Raw genomic sequence first — 19034 nt, 5'->3', positions numbered from 1 at the left:
CACAATGCTCATAATTCAGACACTAACACAACTAATAACTCAATAGTATTTTATTTTAAATGGTATTTTCATACCAAATCTTTCTTAACATTTTTAGCATATCATGATAAACTTTTTCATTTTGATAAACTATCTCTTGAATTTTAAATTTTTTATAATTACCCTTAAACTTTTCCTACAATTAACTCCAATTAATACTTCATTTTAAGTTAGTGACAAAAATACCCATGTACAACTCCCATTTTGGACACTTTCCCCCAAAAAATTTCGTGCACTGGTAACTTTCCTACTTGAACTTTTTAATTTTAGCAATTAACACTCTTCTTTTCATCACTAATTAGACAGCAATATTAATTTGAGCCATATTGTAATAGTTTGAGAGTTAAATGTCAAAACTTTTACTGGTCCAGCTATTACCCAAGCTCGCGGCAGGTGGTATTCCCAAACACTTCAAACTTCAAACTGTCGTAACTGGTTAGCTGGCTGACTGCCGAAAACCGAAAAAACTCACTCTCCTCACTCAGTCAAACCCAAATGCCCATAATCCCTTCTCTCCTCTTCTTCTCCATCTCCATTCCATCCCTCCATGAAACCCTAGCTTTCTCTCTCTAACTCCCTCCAATGTCCTTCTCACGCTTCTCTCTCCTCCTCCTTTTCCTCCTCCTCTCCTCCACCGTCCCCGCCGCCGTCTCGCAGCGGAACGCCACCGTCTCCTGCCCACTCGACTTCTCCGTCCTCAGCAAGCTCGTCAAGAACCGTGACGGCTCCTCCCTCGACGTCGCCACCACCTGCCGCTACCTCCTCCAGAGCCTCCGCCTCGTCCTCTCCAACCACCTCCGCCATTCCAACAACTTCCTCCCCCCGATCTCCGCCGCCGAGTCCTGCTGGTCCGCCTACCAAAACCTCACCGCCGATTACTTTCCCAATTTCGACATCCGCTCCTCCTGCGGCTTAGATACCAGCTGGATCTTCCAGGGATGCATGAACATCACCACCAGGGCCGAGTTCGACGCCGTCGTCCCCAAATCGGTCCGCGACGACGTTGTCGCCAAGTGTAACCAGTCGCTCATTAACGGCTCCCCCTGCGCCGCTTGTACCACGACCTTGACCGACTTGCCGGCTCTCTATCTCACCGGTCCGTCGGTCGGAAACGTCTTCGATTGCAGCGGATACCCGTCGATTTACGCAGCGGCGTTCGCGAATTACTTGGGCCCCACCGATTTAGGCACCGCCAAGTACTTGTTCTCGCTGGACTTCGTGACTCAAGGATCTGGTAAGAAGAAAAACAAAAAAGTTGCTATTTTGGTCGCTGTGATTTGTTCTGGATTGGGGTTGTTGCTGATAATAGGTGGGGGTTGGTGGTTGTGGTGTAGATATAAGGAGTATGAAGTGAAGAAGAGGAGGGAGGAGCTTGCGGCGGATAGAGAGAGGGGTTTAGGCTCGGCGTTGGACTCCATTAGTGGGAGTACCAATTTGGTAAAGTTTACGTTTGATGAGATAAAGAAGGCGACTAGGAACTTCTCTAGAGAATACATAATTGGGAGAGGAGGGTATGGAAATGTGTATAAAGGCATTTTGCCTGATGGTACTGAAGTTGCTTTGAAGAGGTTCAAGAACTGCTCGGCTTCTGGTGATGCCAATTTTTCTCATGAAGTTGAGGTTATTGCGAGTGTTAGGCATGTCAATCTTGTTGCTTTGAGAGGCTATTGTATCGCCACTACGAATTTCGAGGGTCACCAGAGGATCATTGTGTGTGATTTGATGAAGAATGGGAGTCTTTATGATCATTTGTTTGGGTCTCCGGATAACAAGCTTAGTTGGCCACTTCGCCAAAACATTGCTTTAGGGACTGCTAGAGGGTTGGCTTATTTGCATTATGGTGCTCAACCGGCGATCATACACAGAGATATTAAAGCTAATAGCATTCTTTTGGATGAGAAGTTTGAAGCTAAAGTGGCAGATTTTGGACTAGCAAAGTTTACCCCGGAGGGAATGACTCATTTGAGCACAAGGGTCGTCGGGACTATGGGGTATGTTGCCCCAGAGTACGCTTTATATGGTCAATTGACTGAGAGAAGTGACGTGTACAGCTTTGGTGTTCTGCTTCTCGAGCTTTTGAGTGGGAAGAAAGCTCTGCTGATGAATGATGATAACCAACCATCTCTTGTGACCGATTGGGCGTGGGCATTAGTGAGGGAAGGGAGAGCTTTAGATGTAGTGGAGGATGACATGCCTGAAAAGGGTTCTCCTGAAGTGTTGGAAAAGTATGTGTTGATTGCTGTTTTGTGTTCTCATCCTCAGTTGTATGCTAGGCCAACAATGGATCAGGTCGTGAAGATGTTGGAAACGGACTTGTCTGTTCCCTCCACACCTGAAAGGCCTAATCCTCTGGTGGCTGATATTGATGATATTGAAAGATCTATGAGCAGTAGTGGCTCAGGCCACAACTCGAGTTCTGTTGACTTTCAGCAATATTACGGTTAAAGCAAATGCCCTTTTGACCATAAGTAAGAAAGGGCAAAAGATCAGCTTTCAAAACAGAACGGTGGTGATTGAAATGGCTCGAAAATGTCGGGTCATTAACTCATTGCTTCCATTGATTGGTATGCTTACCCTGATTCTTTTTGGGCTCAAGTGGTTCCTGATTCTGGAATTTCCCATTCGGAAATGGATATAGATGTATCATTAGATTTTTTTCAGGTTCAAGTTAAACAGGCTTGGTTGCAAACTTTGTAACTTATTGAGGCTCCAACTGGTTTGGAGGCTCGACCGTTTGCAAATAATGCAAGCATACCAACGCTGTAGTTGTATTGTATCATAGTCCATGCCATGGTTTTGGTAGAGTTGTATGTAATAGGGATACGCCACAGATTCTTTTTTGTTTTTTTGTTTTTGCTAGAATTCTTGTTTGTTTCTTGCTTGTGCATATATTGTTTTTAGGCCAAGGTGGGTTCTTTTTTTTTTTTTTTTTTTTTTTTTTTTTTCTGCCGTGCAGTGGTGGAGCCAAAAAATTCGTTCAGTGGTATGAATTAAATTAAGGGTGTGTTCATTTGCACAACTCAAGCCATGACTTGAATTGTGTCTGTAAGAGAGAAATACAGTAATAAAAAAATTAAATTTAAATTTATGTGAGAGAAAACATTGTAACAATATGATTTGAGTTTTTGAGTAATGAAATGAACAAGGCCTAAAACTTACAATTAAAACGATATTATAATTATTCTAATTCAGTTTAATTCAATTTTTGTGGTTTACCGCGTAAAATATTATGAATTCACATATTATTATGGTTGATTTTTGGTTTAGTTAGTATTTTTAATTTGAAATATATGTATATTAAATTCAAAAGTTAAATTTCAGTGGTATAATTGAAATTTTTTCAAAAATTTAAGTGTAAATGTTGTAAAATAATAATTTCAGTGGGGACAAAGTAAGAAGAAAATTGTAATATATATATATATTTGGGATTAAATACAAAGGAGCCGGTGCATGCGTTGTTTAGTAAGGCCAGAAATTGTGACTTAAATGGTTTTGTAATACCCTACTCATTTCATATTTTCAAAAAATGAATAAATCTAGATAGATAAGATAAAGAATAAAGATAAGCTCTTCTTTATTCTTTATCTTATCTATGATATCTCTCTGGATGTTGAGACTGGTTGACATGGGATATAAGTCATATTATACTGTTGAATAACAAGCCCTCAATTATCTATTTTTGTTTATCGAAAATTCATGTGTTTGGGAGTCCCTAATGATTAATGATTAAATAAATCAAGATCTTACTATGACTGCAATTTTAGAGAGACGCAAAAGCGAAAGCTTATGGGGTTGCTTTTGTAACTGGATAACCAATACTGAAAACCGTCTTTACATTAGATGGTTTGGTGTTTTATGATCCCTACCTTATTGACCGCAATTTATGTATTTATTATCGCTTTCATTGCTGCCCCTCCGATAGATATTGATGGTATTCGTGAACCTATTTCTGGATCTTTACTTTATGAAAAAAATATTATTTCTAGTGTCATTATTCCTATTTCTGCAGCTATAGGTTTGCACTTTTACTCAATCTGGAAAGTGGCTTCTGTTGATGAATGGTTATACAATGGTGGTCCTTATGAGTTAATTGTTCTACACTTCTTACTTGGTGTAGCTTGTTATATGGGTTGTAAGTGGGAACTTAGTTTCCGTCTGGGTATGCGCCCTTGGGTTGCTGTTGCATATTTAGCTCCTGTTGTAGCTGCTACTGCTGTTTTCTTGATCTATCCAATTGGTCAAGGAAGCCTTTTTGATGGTATGCCTCTAGGAATCTCTGGTACTTTCAACTTCATAATTGTATTTTAAGCATAGCACAACATCCTTATGCACCCATTTCGCATGTTAGGGGTAGCTAGTGTATTCGGCGGCTCCCTATTTAGTGCTATGCATGGTTCCTTGATAACCTCTAGTTTGATAAGGGAAACCACAGAAAATGAATCTGCTAATGAAGATTACAGATTCAGGCAAGAGGAAGAAACCTATAATATTGTAGCTGCTCATGGTTATTTTGGCCGATTGATATTCTAATATGCAAGTTTCAACAATTCTCGTTCTTTACACTTCTTCCTAGCTGCTTGGCCTGTAGTAGGTATTTGGTTTACCGCTTTAGGCATTAGCACTATGGCTTTTAAATTAAATGGTTTTAATTTCAACCAATTTGTAGTTGATAGTCAATGTCATGTAATTAATACTTGGGCTGATATCATTAATCGTATGCACAAGTGTAAGGCTCATAACTTCCCTCCAGACCTAGCTAGTGTAGAAATCCCATCTACAAATGAATAAGACTTGTATATTAATATTAGTTAAGAAAAATGATAAAATTAGTTCATTTTATAATTTTGAATTATTGTTGGTTGTGAGCAAGAGGTGGCATTAAACAGATTTGTTGGAGTAAGGTGGTTTTATGAAATTGCTAAGATATAAGAATTACATGGTCAAACTTGAGGTAATCCAATCATTTGCTAGCACGTATGTTCTCTATGACAACGAATACAACGAATAAAAGCATCTTTGGAAGCTTATATCGCAAGTGTTTGACATTCGGATGCTTGCCGAATACACGCTTGAACCATACATATACATGTTTGGAATTCCTAGCCAACTTCTAGGCACGTAATGGAATAAAATAAAATTAAAAGAGAGAGAGAAGAGGAGAAAAATGAGGAAAATGAAAAATAGAAGAAAACAAGGAAAAATAGGGAGAGAACGGAGGAGAAAGGAAGAGAAAGTTTTTACTTTATACCAGTTATTTATAAGTAAAATTTTCACTATATCACTTAAACAATAATATGTTTTTAAGAATGTTTTCGGTTTATATATGTTATTGTTATTATGTTTTCATGAGAATTTAAAAGCACTTTTTTAGGTATAATGTGAAATCTGATGCTTATTATAAACTAAGTGAAATATGATAATGGTTGAATCCTTGAGGAATAAGAGATTTTAAAATAAGGGCTACATAAAAGGGGTTTTAATAATACAAGACTAATGTTATACCATAGAGCCCTACATGTTAAAGAAAATTACTTTAAAAGTAAAAATTCATATTTATGGTTTATTTACTGGGTTGTTGCTCATATAGTTCATATACTGTAGGTAAGCTCTTAGATATAAGTTCTAGTTAGTTGAGTAATAATAGTCCGAGTCTCTTAATTAGTCTAGAGATATTAAGATTGGAAATTTATAATCTTAAGAATTTTGTCAAGGATTATTTCTATTATAGATATTATTTTTCTATTATGTAATATTATTTTATTGTAGTTAACGTTTTTTATAAGTTAGTGGATTGTCAAGCTGCTAGGCGTTATAAGTTTGCTGTCTGAGAAGAAAATAACAAACTCTTAACTCACTTAGCATCAGTAACGTTGAGAGGAAGGCTATGCTTGGTAAGAGGGAAACGAAATTATAATGAAAGAAAGTTAAGCAACCTGAGGAAAATAGATAGAGAGGAGAAGACGAGTTTTCTTTTTACTGTGTTTTGGTAGTCTAATCTTTTCATATTTGTAGAGATTAACATTCGGGTACTTTGAAGAACTTTGAAATCCCTCTCTCTTCTTTTCTCTCCTCCCAAAATCTTTCCACTAATTCGCTCACTAATCTCCTTCCTTTCATTTTTCCTTCCTCCCAAACAATCTCATAACAAGAGGGTTCAGTTATTTCTTCAAATTTTGTCATAATTTCTCTTGGTTTCTTATATTCCTCTCAGTTGGCTGGAGAACGAAAATTAGAGGTGCGTTTGGAACTCGTTCTAAAATGATTTTACTTTTTGTATGAAAATGAAAATGAAAATATTTTCAATCTCAGATAGAAATTATTTTTAAAAATACGTTTAGTAGTTTTATCAATAGATTATTTTCAGTGTAAAAAAACTCATTATTGTCTCTCTTTCTCTCTCTCTACTCGAGAGAGGAGAAAATGAAAACAAAAAATGAAAAACAACTAAAAGTCATTTTTTATTTCTCTCTCATCTTACACTAAATCAAAAAATCGTTTTTATTTTGGTTTTTTGTCTTTATTGCGCCAAACGCCATTTTTAAAACGTTTTCATTTTTTCTTTCTCAAAAAACGTGAAAAAAAAACGGGATCAATTCTAGGCATATAATTTCTTATTTCTCCCTCGACAAGATATTTTATAATTTTATTTGTGAGAGGTGGCAAATACTTGTTTATTGAGCTGCATGGTTTGGTTCCAATCAAAATGCTGGTAACTAGAAGTCAGTTTACATTTTCAGAGATGCAAAATATTCTAAATTTTTCACTGTCCCCTTCTTATTTTGGCAAGATGAATTCAAAACAAACTTACCGAATCAGCTTTCACATGCCAAGGTTCGTTCTCTCATCTCTGGGCCAGGAGTTTCGAAACGCTCTTTGGAGGTACAAATTGACCCAAAAACTGCCAAAAAAAAAAAAAACCCCCAAATGGCTTTAGTTTAAACATAGCCCAATCTGCGTTTTTCACGAGACCAAAATTTGATCCAAGCTTTAACAAACAATAATTTATAGTTAAACAAAAGCATTTCTTAACAATTCACTTGCCTGTATAATACTCATGAATTATCTCACCTTTTGTACTCAAATCTCTCTTTTTTGCTTTGACTCAATTCATATAATTCCTTCTAATAATACTAGCATGAGGGGACGTGACGTCCTTTTTTCTTTCTAGAAATGAGTTGAATTTAAAAAATTATTAAAATTCTAATATTAAAATGGGAGAATAATTTATATTAACAAATGACTAACAATAGTACTTGGAATAATCTTTTTAATATTTTGATAAGAAAAATTTGTAAAAAAGAAAAAAAAAAGGAAAAGGAGGATAGTATTGATATTAATTAAAGGCATAGAAGAAAAAAATGTTAAAATAAAAATAGAGACTAAAGTGATGTTGACTCTATTAATTGATATTATTAACATTAAGATAATATCCTTAGTCAATTACAAAAATATTAATAAATTATATCTAATTAATATTCATATTATTAGTTTATATTCATATAAAGTAATATTAATGTAAGAGATTAAATATATTAGCATAAAATATTATTAATTAAAATTTAAAAAAGCTAAACAAACAAGGTTAGAAAAATAAAATGAAACAAATAAAATTATAACATCAATGTGTAATAATGGTAGGGACAAGAGGTTGGAGTAACCACTTTATTCCTCTTCATTTTCGCTTAAATATATATTGAAGCATGAGGTGTGAGAGAAATACATAATCCATGAGAAATCTTGATCATTGTATTTAAAATAATAAAAAAAAGAGTTGATTTATGGTGACCACTAGATTGAAGGTTGGAGTACAAAACTCTTCAACCTCATTCTCCCTTTCTTATATATCTTATAGACTAGCTGAGTCACGTGCACATCTGGGGAATAACTTTTTAATTCCATTAATTAGAGTAAGAGAAAAAAAGAATATTTTAAAAATCATTTTAAAAACAAAATTAAAATTATACAAGAGTACTAAAAAAAGTGAAGTGTGGAAACATTTGAATGGAAATATTTTAATTAAAAAAGTGAGAGAAACAAAGTATTTCAATGTAAAAAAAGAATGCGATCGTCAAATAATGTTGGGAAAAAAAAAGAAAAAATAAATAAATAAAGGTCAAAGAAAAGATAAAGAAAAACAAAAAGGTACGAAGAGGAAGGTTTTAAAAAAGAAAAAATTATTTAATTAAAATAATGTAAGAAGAAAGAAAGTATTTCAAAAAAATATATTATTTCAAGAAAAAAAGAATTGTTATATTAGGGGACGAAGAAAAAAGACAATAAACAAAAGAAATAGAAGAAAAAATAAAAAAAATAAAAAGAGGAAAAGTTTTAAAGGATGACGAAATATTAAAAAGAAGATGGAGGTCATGGCATCCTTAGGAGCCAAGTTGAATTGGCTACTTTTATAGACGTTAGATATTAGATTACATGTACAAATGTCGTTAAAAGATTAAATTATAAAAGAACCATTTGGCAAAATAAAAAATAAAATAAGATTAGAAAAATGGAAAACACACGTAAAAAAATGAAATGTAAAAAAAATTTATAGAAATAAAAAACATTTAAAGAATAATAAAAATAATAAAATTGAAAAAAAATAGAAAAAGAAAAAATAGGAGAAGAGAGAGACGGTTGCCACATAGCAATCTGGAAAGTGCTCTGTGGGAACAATGTAGAAAAAATACTTATAAAGATAACTTTTAAGATAATTTGAATTACACATAAAATAATTAAGTATGGATACATTTGAAGAAATTTATTTTAACTATTGACAAAAAAAGTTAAATAGAAATACATGCAAAAGAAATTACTTTCATATGAGTAAAGTGAGTAAAAATAATTTTTAAAAAACTCAAGTAAAAAATTGAACTGCAAAAAAGAAAATACAAAGAAAAAAAACAATAAAAAGCAAAATATTTAAAAGATAAAAAGAATAAAAATAAAAAAGAGAAAAAGGAAAAAAAAGAAGAAGAAGAAGCCGCCACATAATTGCCCAAAAGAAGAGTACTATTATAAGAGTCTTTTAACTCTTTTATATATTATTAGATTAGAGTAAATTAGATTAGTTTTCTTCCCAAAGTAAACATTCCTAGAAAATTATCTAGGATTTGATTTCTTAATAATTCCTGCTTGTCCCTAAAAAGAAAAGAGACTTATAGTCGAAAAGTATAAGAACGGTTGTTCAGGTGATCAACAATTGCTTTGGTTTTTTTAGCCAAGCCAATTGAAATTACGCGCTACACGTGTATATTCAACGTGATATCTTTTTATATAAAGATTTAAAATTTCTTTAAAATTTTTTTATTGACCTAGTATTCTTTTAAGAGTTTAGTTTAGTAAAAAGAATATAAAATAAAAACTTAAGTAGAGCATACTTAAAAGAAAATAAAGTGTTTAGTGGCGCAAATTATAAAATAAATTATTTATGAGATACATATGAAAAAATAGTATTTAAGAGGGTTGTAAGAAAAAAAAATTTAGGTAGAGACACATTTGAGAATATATGATATGAGTAAAACAATTAAAAAATATTTTATAAAGGTCACATTTAGAAAACAAATATTGAGTGGGCTCATATGTGAGAGAAACTATTTAAAATGGAGATAAACCAGAGTAATTTTATTATGAGATAAAAGCAGTTGAGAGTACTACTAAGAAAAAAACATGTGTAAATATGGCGAGAACAAGTGTACAGAGAAACACAAAAAAAAAAAAAAAAAAACCGCAGAAACTTTAATAAAAAGAAAAAAATAAGAATATTATTTAAAATAAATTATTTTAGAAAGCGAGAAAAATTGTTATTCCAAAGAAACATATCATAAACAAAATTAAACTGCATAGGAACTTCGGAGAAAAATTAGAAAAAATAAAAAATAAAAAGAAATCATGTTTTTTTTTATTTTATTTTAAAGAAAGCAAAAAGGTGATGCCCATATGTCAAAAAGAAGGAGAATGCTTCATATAATGCCACATGTCAAAAAAAGGGAAATACATTTTAGCTCTTCTATGTATGTACTAATTTTGTAACGTGCTCTGCATGTATTGCCGTGTTAAAAATATCTGAAGAGTTTATTGTTTACCGAATAATGAGAAATTCATTTATACATCCATTTAATGATTTTTAAAATTTTTTTTTTAAAAAGAATATGTGTAAAGATAACAATTGACAAGAAAAATTAAGTAGGGGCACATTTGAAAAAAATTATTTTAACCAATAAAAAATAAAATAATAACACGCGAAAAGAATTACTCTCATAAGAGTAAAGTGAAGAACAACATATACTTTTAAAAAAAAAAAAAACACGCCAAAAAATTAAAATGTAAAAAAAATCACAAAAAAATAAAAGATAAAAGAAGGAAAAGAAAAAAGAGTTAAGTGGAGGAGCTGCCACATAGAAAAGAGTTTTTACTCTTGTATGTATTGTTAGATTAGATTAGACTAGTTAATACATGCTCTATGCATGAAGAAAATAACTTTGTAAGTTTAATCGTGCGTTGATTAACAAAAAAGTTTGATTTCGCATTGAAACACATGGCCTACTTAGAAATCAAAGTTCATAAGTGGAGTAGGAGGAGAAAAAGTTTTTTTAAAAAATCACATTGAGAAAAAATTATATAAGAGTTTTTTTTATTAAAAAAAAAAACTCAAGTGAGATGTATTTGAAAGGATTTATTTTAACTAAAAGAAAGTAAGAAAAAGAAAATAATTTAAAAGAAAGATATTGTAAAAAAAAGTAATTGCCAAAAAATAATAGGAAAAAAGCAAAAAAAAAAAGGTAAAATAAAAATAAAAAAAAGAGAAAAACTTAAAAATGAAAAAAGAGAAAAAAAAGAAAAAAAGAATTAGAGTTACATAGGAGTTTTTTATAAAACAAAAAGGGAAAAAAATTAGGTAAAGACATATTTAAAAGAAATTATTTTAATTAAGAGATAATTAAAAGAACGTATTTTAAAAAAAGAACTACTAAAGAATATTAGAGGAAAAGACAAAAAAAAAAAAACACAATAGGCAAAAGAAGAAAATAGAAAATTAAAATACAAGTTGAAAGAAGAAAAAGAAGAAAAGAGGACAAATTAAAAAAAAAAATGAATTATGTGAACATGTGACTTTTCTATGGGCCAAGTCCTAGGCAAAAGGAGAAAATAAAAAAGGGAGAAAGAGAGAAATAGACCAAGACTTGAGATGAATTAAAATTAATAGGCCACTAGTTTACATAAGTTAAGAAATAGATAAAATTACTGTTTTTGTTCATAACTTATCCGGTTATGAACCGTAACTTGACAAGTTATTGTCCATAATTCATGATTTTTGTCCATAACTTGTCTGGTTATGAACCATAACTTGACAAGTTTGTCTATAACTTATCTGGTTATGAACCATAACTTGACAAGTTATGACTTATTAATTTTTATAACTAAAAATTGATCTATATACTTTCTTAAGCTTTTTATATTGACATATTTTCTACTATTTCTGAATAAAAAATTAAAATACAAGTTGAAAGAAGAAAAAGAAGAAAAGATGATAATTTTAAAAACAAAGAGAATTATACGAACATGTGACTTTTCTGTGGGTCAAGTCTGAAAAAAGGGAATTGATTCTTTTTATATATGTTTGATGAGATGTTAGATTATGTGTAAAAAGAGAATTAAGATGTAGAGTAGCTTTTGGAGAAAAAAATAAATAAAAAAAATTAAGAAAGGACGTATTCATAAGAATTTTTTTTAATACAAATAAATTAAGGGAAAATATTTTTAAAAAATATGTTAAAATGTTTAGAAGAAAATAATCTAAAAACAAATAAGAAAAAAGAGAATTAAAAAAGGAAAAAAGAAAAAGAAAAAGAAAAAGAAAAGAATAAAAGTAAAAAAAAAAAAAAGAAAGAAAAAGGAGGCCAAATAAAAATTAAATAATAAGAAACGACAAAAATTAAAAAGGAGGATGAGGAAAAGGTTTACCACATTCAATATGAGAGAAAAGAGCATTGTGACAATTGGCTCTTTTTATATACGTTAGAAAGGAAAGAAAAAAAAAGACATTCTTATCTCCAATTCATAAGGAACAAAAAATTCCACATGCACTTACTTGGAAGGCAATTTCCTGACGAATGATTTTTGGATGAAAATGGGATTTGAGGTCTTGTTCGACTGGAACGTTATGGCTGCGTTAGATCGTTCAAAGCATTGCAAACAGAAATCCCAGGTCCCACTCCCCACTAAACCTGGACCATGAAATAACACGCATGTCATTGGATCTAATCTGTCGATAAGTACAACCATAATTTCGCTTAATAAAATGACAATGAGCTTTTTCTTGTCCTATTCTATAAAAAGTTTTGAGACTTGATAGGCCATGTGCTTTGCCTGATTGTGATTGGTCCGTGCAAAGGTGCCTGCCATTTTTTGAATAAACCAAATCATATGCTTTTCTTCTTTTCGGGGCATAAACTAAAAATGTAAAAAATAGTAATAAAATCAATATCTGATACTTTTGAATGAATATATATAAATAGAACATATTTAAGTAATAAAAATTTTAGCAAGTAAATTAAATAAAAAAATTATTTAGGAGGTTTATTTTACATATAAGATTATAATATTTGTAAGTGCCACAAAAACAAAGAAAATATCTTTAAATATGTAGAGCACATTTTAAAAAATATATATTATTTCAATAAGTCAAAATTAGAGAAAATGTGTATATGAGAAAATAATAATTGATAGTGTTGTTTCTTTAAAAAAAAAAAAAAGAATTCTTGATGAGAGACACATTTGGGAAAAAATATTTTAGTGGATCACTTTTTGATATAGCTTAGATTATATTAAAAAATACTTTAGGAAAAATTTAGTTAGGTACATTTAAAACTATAAGATTTAGGATTAATTACAAAAAATTTTCAGAACTATGAAATTGTAACAAATAACCTCCTTCTGTTAGAGTTTTGGATGGAAATTGATATGTAATTGATTTTTGGTACATAATTTTGAGTTATTTTGGTTATTTACACTTGTATAAAATTTATTTGTTTTATTTCAATAAAAAACCATATAACTTATCTCAAATTTGGAGGTTTTATTTATAATTTAATTTTGTGTGGATATATTTAAAATTTTTATTGATGAAACAGGCCATATATGAAATTTTTTTTAAAAACCATACCCTAAATATCAAATATCAAATCTTCAGGGGGCATATTCCCCCGGGCCGCACCTCCCTCCGCCACTGCTTCCTTGTCAATAAACAATTTGCTAATTACTTATATTTGCAGGAGTTCTAAACTGAGAAGTCACTCTGATGTATAGCAATCATAGACCAAACTTGTGAATTTGGAGAAAAAGACTTTTGAGATTGGTGCTTACTGTCCATGTATGTTTATATTATCAGAAATGAAAGAAGGAAGAAAGTTTCCTTGCTTCTTTCTATTCTTGATTTTAGTCCTTCTCTTTAAATCTTCTTCTTTTATTTTATTTTATTTTTTCATTTTTCCAGATAAGAAACCAAAAGGGTGGTACTACGACAAGATAAAGAAAACATGGCCATCAAAGAGGAGGAGAAGGAGGAGGTAAGAGAGCCACTCTTTGCTGTTGAAGATGGATCACCTGCTCATGAATACAGCAAAGACAATCCATGGATGGTTTATTTAAGCACGTTTGTTGCAGTTTGTGGCTCCTATGAATTTGGAACTTGTGTAAGTTCTTACTTAGTACGTCTCTACATGTACTATAATTAAAACAAGTATTATTATATGTTTGTTAGTGATTTCCTTGTTCTGAGGGAGGGTCTTTGTTTGCGTGACAGGCGGGTTATTCATCACCTACTCAGTCTGCTATAAGAGAGGATCTGAATTTATCTTTAGCTGACGTAAGGACACAAATCACTTTCTGTGAAGCCTAAAAGAATTTTCATTTTGGGATTTAAGCTAAATTTTGAATGCATATTATGATTTGTGGAAATAAAACTTGGTTGAGTACTGATTTTTAGTTATGTCTTGAAGGAATACTGATCAAATTTGCTCTAAATTTAGACAATATTATGCAACTGGAGAATGATGGAAAACTTATTCTTGTGATTTTATTTTTATTTTTATTTTTTTTGGTTTTGAAACTGAATTTTTCTGATATTCCCATTTGTGTTTGTACACAGTACTCTCTGTTTGGCTCCATATTGACTTTTGGTGCAATGATTGGAGCAATCACAAGCGGTACAATCGCCGATCTCGTTGGTCGAAAAGGGGTAAGCAAGGCTACTCCATGTTTAATCCCTTGATTTCAGAAATTTTATATTCCTAATTTTTCTCTTGTCGTGTACATCTGATATTATGATCTTGTACCTTGGACTGTATGTGCAGGCCATGAGGGTGTACACTGCTTTCTGCGTTACAGGGTGGCTTTCTATTTACTTTGCCAAGGTCCGTAAAATCTTTAGAAAGAGTACATTTTTTAGCCAATAAATGTAAAAAAATTGTTTGGCTTACCTATTATTGAATGGTATAAAAGGACGCTTTGGCTTTGGACATCGGAAGACTGGCCACAGGATATGGAATGGGAGCCTTTTCTTATGTGGTGCGTGTCTCTCCTAACAGTTTCAACGTCCTCTTTTGATTTGGTAAAACATTTTACTTTTGGAAAATATATATATATATTTTTACAACTTTGGTGCTTGTTTTGTGGATGATAAGGTACCTGTTTTCATAGCTGAAATTGCACCCAAGAATCATAGAGGCTTACTGACTGCTTCAAACCAGGTAAAAAGAGTTTTAAAGTCTCAAGTGGAATTACTTTTCTTTTTTTCTAAGTGGGATTGGTATAGAATTGAATAATCTAGTATTTGTGTTCTTGTGTTGTAGTTCATGATCTGTGCTGGCGTTTCTGTTTCCTTCATTATTGGGAATGTACTAACATGGAGGGCACTGGCATTAGTCGGTAAAGCTTCTAATTCAAATTATGGTTTTTAGCCTTTTTGTCTTCTAAATTTTTGGTGCATTGACAAGTTATCCCTATGAAGTCTTAATTTTAGCAAATTTCTCTCTAAAGTTAATAAGATATTACATAGTGTTGCCAAATCGGTGATGTTAAAATTTGAAAGGAGACGGCATCATGCACGTGACATGATGTGCTCTGTTGTCCCCCCAAATTTTAGTCTCTGTCTTTGTACAAACTCATGTGACTTGTAAGGAGGCATTTCTGTTCAAATTTTATTAGTCATCATTGATTTAGGGGCACTCTACAATACTTTATTAAGTTTAGTGGATAACTTATGAAAAATTAGAAGTTAAATGCAAGTTTCTAAGTCCCAAAAGTTTAAGAGGCAGAAACCCTAAGTGCCCTTTAAATTATGCATTTGACTGTTATGACAAGTAGTCAGAGAGAGTACTACCCTTTAATACTCACTAGAGAAGTATTTGCAGCACTTATTCCATGCGCCGTTTTGCTTTTCGGTCTCTCCTTCATTCCAGAGTCTCCAAGATGGCTGGTAAGAAAATCACAAGTTTGGCAAAAAGAACATGGAATTAATCTCTTTTATTTATTTATTTATTTTTGTTTTACTCTTTTGCATACGGTTATACCATCATTGTGGATGCAGGCAAAGGCAGGGCGCCACAAAGAGTTCGAAGCTTCACTGCAGAAACTACGCGGCAAGGATGCCGACATATCTCACGAGGCGGCTGAAATCCAGGTTCTTGTCTTTGGTTACTGAACTTTGCATTTATCATAGTCCATTTTGAAAATGGATTGAAGTTTTGAAGAGGATATTTATTTACAAAATGAGAGATACCATTTTTGTCTCTTGCAGGATTACATAACGACACTTGAACAGCTTCCTAAGGCCAAACTATTGGACTTATTTCAAAAGAGATACCTGCGCTCTATCATTGTAATAATTTTTACTTGAACCAACCATAGAAGTTATAATTATCCTTCGTCAAGTTTTTGTTAACTTTTCTTAATTGTTTTACTAATGATCAGATAGGACTTGGGCTAATGGTTTGTCAACAATTTGGTGGGATCAATGGAATATGTTTCTATACCAGCAGCATCTTTGAGTCAGCAGGTATATAGGCCTTAGTAAAACTGCTTAACAAGTAATCAAAATCATTGGTTTTATATCCTTTACATGAAAAAACAGAACAAAACAAAAACAAATAGCACATTCTTTTTTCAGTTTAAGTGGACAGAACTATATTAAAATCTTCACCATGTTCAATCAAATCCCAACCCCAAGCAGATATTTCCGGTACAAACCGAGTTCTGTACGTAACATTTAGCTTCTTGTGTTTATGATATCCCAGGATTCTCCCCTACCCTTGGAACTATAATATATGCAATCATTCAGGTTTTTCTATTTCTTACTATCTTTTTTCCCTAGAGATTTACTTAGTTTTTTTTGTAGCAGAAACATCCTTATCTGATTTTCTTTCGCAGGTTGTGATTACTGGCCTTGGCGCAGCCGTGGTCGATAAAGTAGGAAGAAAACCTCTGTTACTGGTAAAACACTATATGCTCTACTCCAAAACTTTCTCATTAAGTCCCATTTTCAAGTTTAAAAAGCTTAACTAGTCTGTTCAATGCACCAAAGGTTTCTGCAACAGGATTGGTACTAGGCTGCATACTACCGGCTATTTCGTTTTATCTGAAGGTTGTTTTCCAACTTTGGATCCAATAGTTTTGTTTAAGGTTTATCCAATTTTATTTTTATTTGGACGAGTAAGGTAAATCCAATATTAAAATGCTGAGAAAATCGCTTTTTTTGTGTGTGGTGAATTAGGCTCATGAATTGGCACTCCAAGCAAGCCCTATACTAGCTGTAACTGGCATAATGGTAATCTATCAAATTCATTGTCACATAATGTATTTATGTCTCCCATTGCAAAAGTGAAATATCAGGGATTTTGACAGTAAATTTTTTTTTCGAACTCTAGCTTTACATAGGGTCATTTTCGGCTGGAATGGGAGCAGTTCCTTGGATTGTAATGTCTGAGGTAAACAAATTTGTATAGATTTATTCATTCCATCAAAAGATGAATATTGATTATTTCTTTATTGATTATTTCACCTTTAGGAATATATTTTCATCTGCAGATTTTCCCTATAAACATCAAAGGACAAGCTGGAAGTTTAGCAACATTAATGAATTGGTTTGGTGCATGGTTGTGTTCCTACAGTTTCAACTTTCTGATGGCCTGGAGTTCCTATGGTAAGTAGAGCAACAAATTTTCTTTCTTTTTCCCACCAAAAAGGATATTAGTTGAAAAAATTCTGTGTAGGATATATAAAAAACAAAAACAAAACAAAAAATAAAAACAAAAACCTTATCGGTTTAAATGTTTGATATTAATAAAGTTTCATTAATTGATCATATCTTTCATAATTTAATAGATATTATAGTTTATAACTAAACGATCTTTTCATATTTTAAGCTAGGACTTGTAGGTGTTGGAAATTTGATCTTTTCATATTTAAAGTTATGACTTTTAAGGTGGTGAAAATTTGACTTGTTTAAATATGTGGTGTCAGGTACCTTTATTATTTATGCAGCAGTATACGTTCTGGCTATATTGTTCATTATCACGGTGGTACCGGAAACAAAGGGAAAAACTCTGGAACAAATCCAAGCAGCCATTAATGTGTAAAGCATTCTTTTGGTGGGATATTATTCATTGTAAATTTGAATGCTCAATTTGACATATTGAAAAAGGAGGCCAAATAAAAAATTAAAAAATAAGAAAGGAAAAAAATAAAAAAGGATGATGGGGAAAAGGTTTGCCACGTATCAATATGAGAGGTTCTTTTTATATAAAAGAAAAAAAAAAGGAAAAAAAAAAAAAACACTTTCTTATCTCCAATTCATAAGGAACAAAAAATTCCACATGCACTTACTTGGAAGGCAACTAATTTACAAAATATCAGTGTTTTCCTAACGAATGATTATCGGATGAAAAATGAGATTTGAGGTCTTGTTCGACTGGAACCTTATGGCTGTTAGGAATAGTGTCCTAAAAGTATTAGATGTAATAGGATATTTATGATTTATTTAATAAAAGAATTTATTCATCATTTTATGTTCATATATTTATGAATATTTTATGAATATCAAATGAAAAATTTCATGATTATTTATGTAACCTTAAACATTGTATATAAGTGTTATATACGAGAGGATACTGTTTAAGGATAATAATAAAAAATATTGTTCATAATGAATTTAATTAAAGTTCAGAATCTTTAATTAAAACATTATTAATACATGTCATTCCCATTTAGAATGGAACGGTGCTATCCGCACTGTTAATATGATGAGATATTGAATGAATGTATTTCGCATAATGAGATTACGTGGAACATGGACACAAACACAATATGAATTTCTAATAATTTTCGTTAAGTATAGAAATTCTAATTGAGTCTACCGATGATCATATATAGAATGATCTTAATCCTGAGTTCTTAACAAATTTCTATTTATGGATTTGTGTCTTCATTTACTCGGTACGAATTTCGAGACCCTGAATCTTATGCCTTGTATTTTGGAGACATAATGATGTAGGTAGCTGAGAATGTTATTATACAAGATGGAATCATTCCTTCTTGAGAAAGCAGATAAATAATTCTCTTGAGTGTTGATTCGGTACTTGGATTAGTAAGAGCGCTCTGGTTCATGAATGTGTTTTATGAATCACTATCCATTAGAGAATCAATGGTACTCAAGGATGAAGATATAATTAGAGAGGTTAACGGATTCTACCTGGCTCTAATTATGAATTATTTATGGAGGATTGATCTATATGCAATGACTATATCAAACAGTTTAAAAGTAATTAACGTCTATAATTTCGAGAGTGCAATTCCAAGTTTATAGTGGAGTAACTATTGGAATTAATAGAATTAATTAATTAATTAAAGTGTTTAATTAATTATTAATTTTATTGAAGCTCGGAATTATAGGTCCATATGTCCCCGCGTCGTCCTTGTAATTCTACCAGACACAAAGGGCAAAA

At 31.7% G+C, this 19034-nt stretch overlaps 2 protein-coding genes across 2 annotated transcripts; both read left to right on the top strand.

Annotated features, from left to right (window-relative positions):
- The first annotated feature begins 504 nt into the window (after nt 1-504).
- LOC21403312 (probable LRR receptor-like serine/threonine-protein kinase RKF3) lies at nt 505-2880 on the top strand. The gene has a single exon (XM_010114385.2). The coding sequence runs from the start codon at nt 622-624 to the stop codon at nt 2482-2484; it is 1863 nt and encodes a 620-aa protein (XP_010112687.1). The 5' UTR covers nt 505-621; the 3' UTR covers nt 2485-2880.
- A 10405-nt stretch (nt 2881-13285) lies between these two features.
- On the top strand, nt 13286-17813 carry LOC21403310 (sugar transporter ERD6-like 7). The gene is made up of 19 exons (XM_024176294.1): nt 13286-13405; nt 13529-13727; nt 13838-13900; nt 14183-14272; nt 14388-14447; nt 14536-14601; nt 14718-14783; nt 14886-14961; nt 15447-15511; nt 15623-15715; nt 15833-15913; nt 16006-16090; nt 16329-16372; nt 16462-16524; nt 16616-16675; nt 16805-16858; nt 16959-17018; nt 17119-17233; nt 17554-17813. The coding sequence occupies exons 2-19, from the start codon at nt 13572-13574 to the stop codon at nt 17667-17669; spliced, it is 1413 nt and encodes a 470-aa protein (XP_024032062.1). The 5' UTR covers nt 13286-13405; nt 13529-13571; the 3' UTR covers nt 17670-17813.
- The last annotated feature ends 1221 nt before the right edge of the window (nt 17814-19034 follow it).

This window comes from Morus notabilis, unplaced genomic scaffold (assembly GCF_000414095.1).
Source record: "Morus notabilis unplaced genomic scaffold, ASM41409v2 Scaffold264, whole genome shotgun sequence".
Taxonomy (NCBI): Eukaryota; Viridiplantae; Streptophyta; class Magnoliopsida; order Rosales; family Moraceae; genus Morus; species Morus notabilis.
The sequence above is the reverse complement of the archived record's forward strand: the minus strand, read 5'-3'. Positions and strand labels throughout refer to the sequence as shown.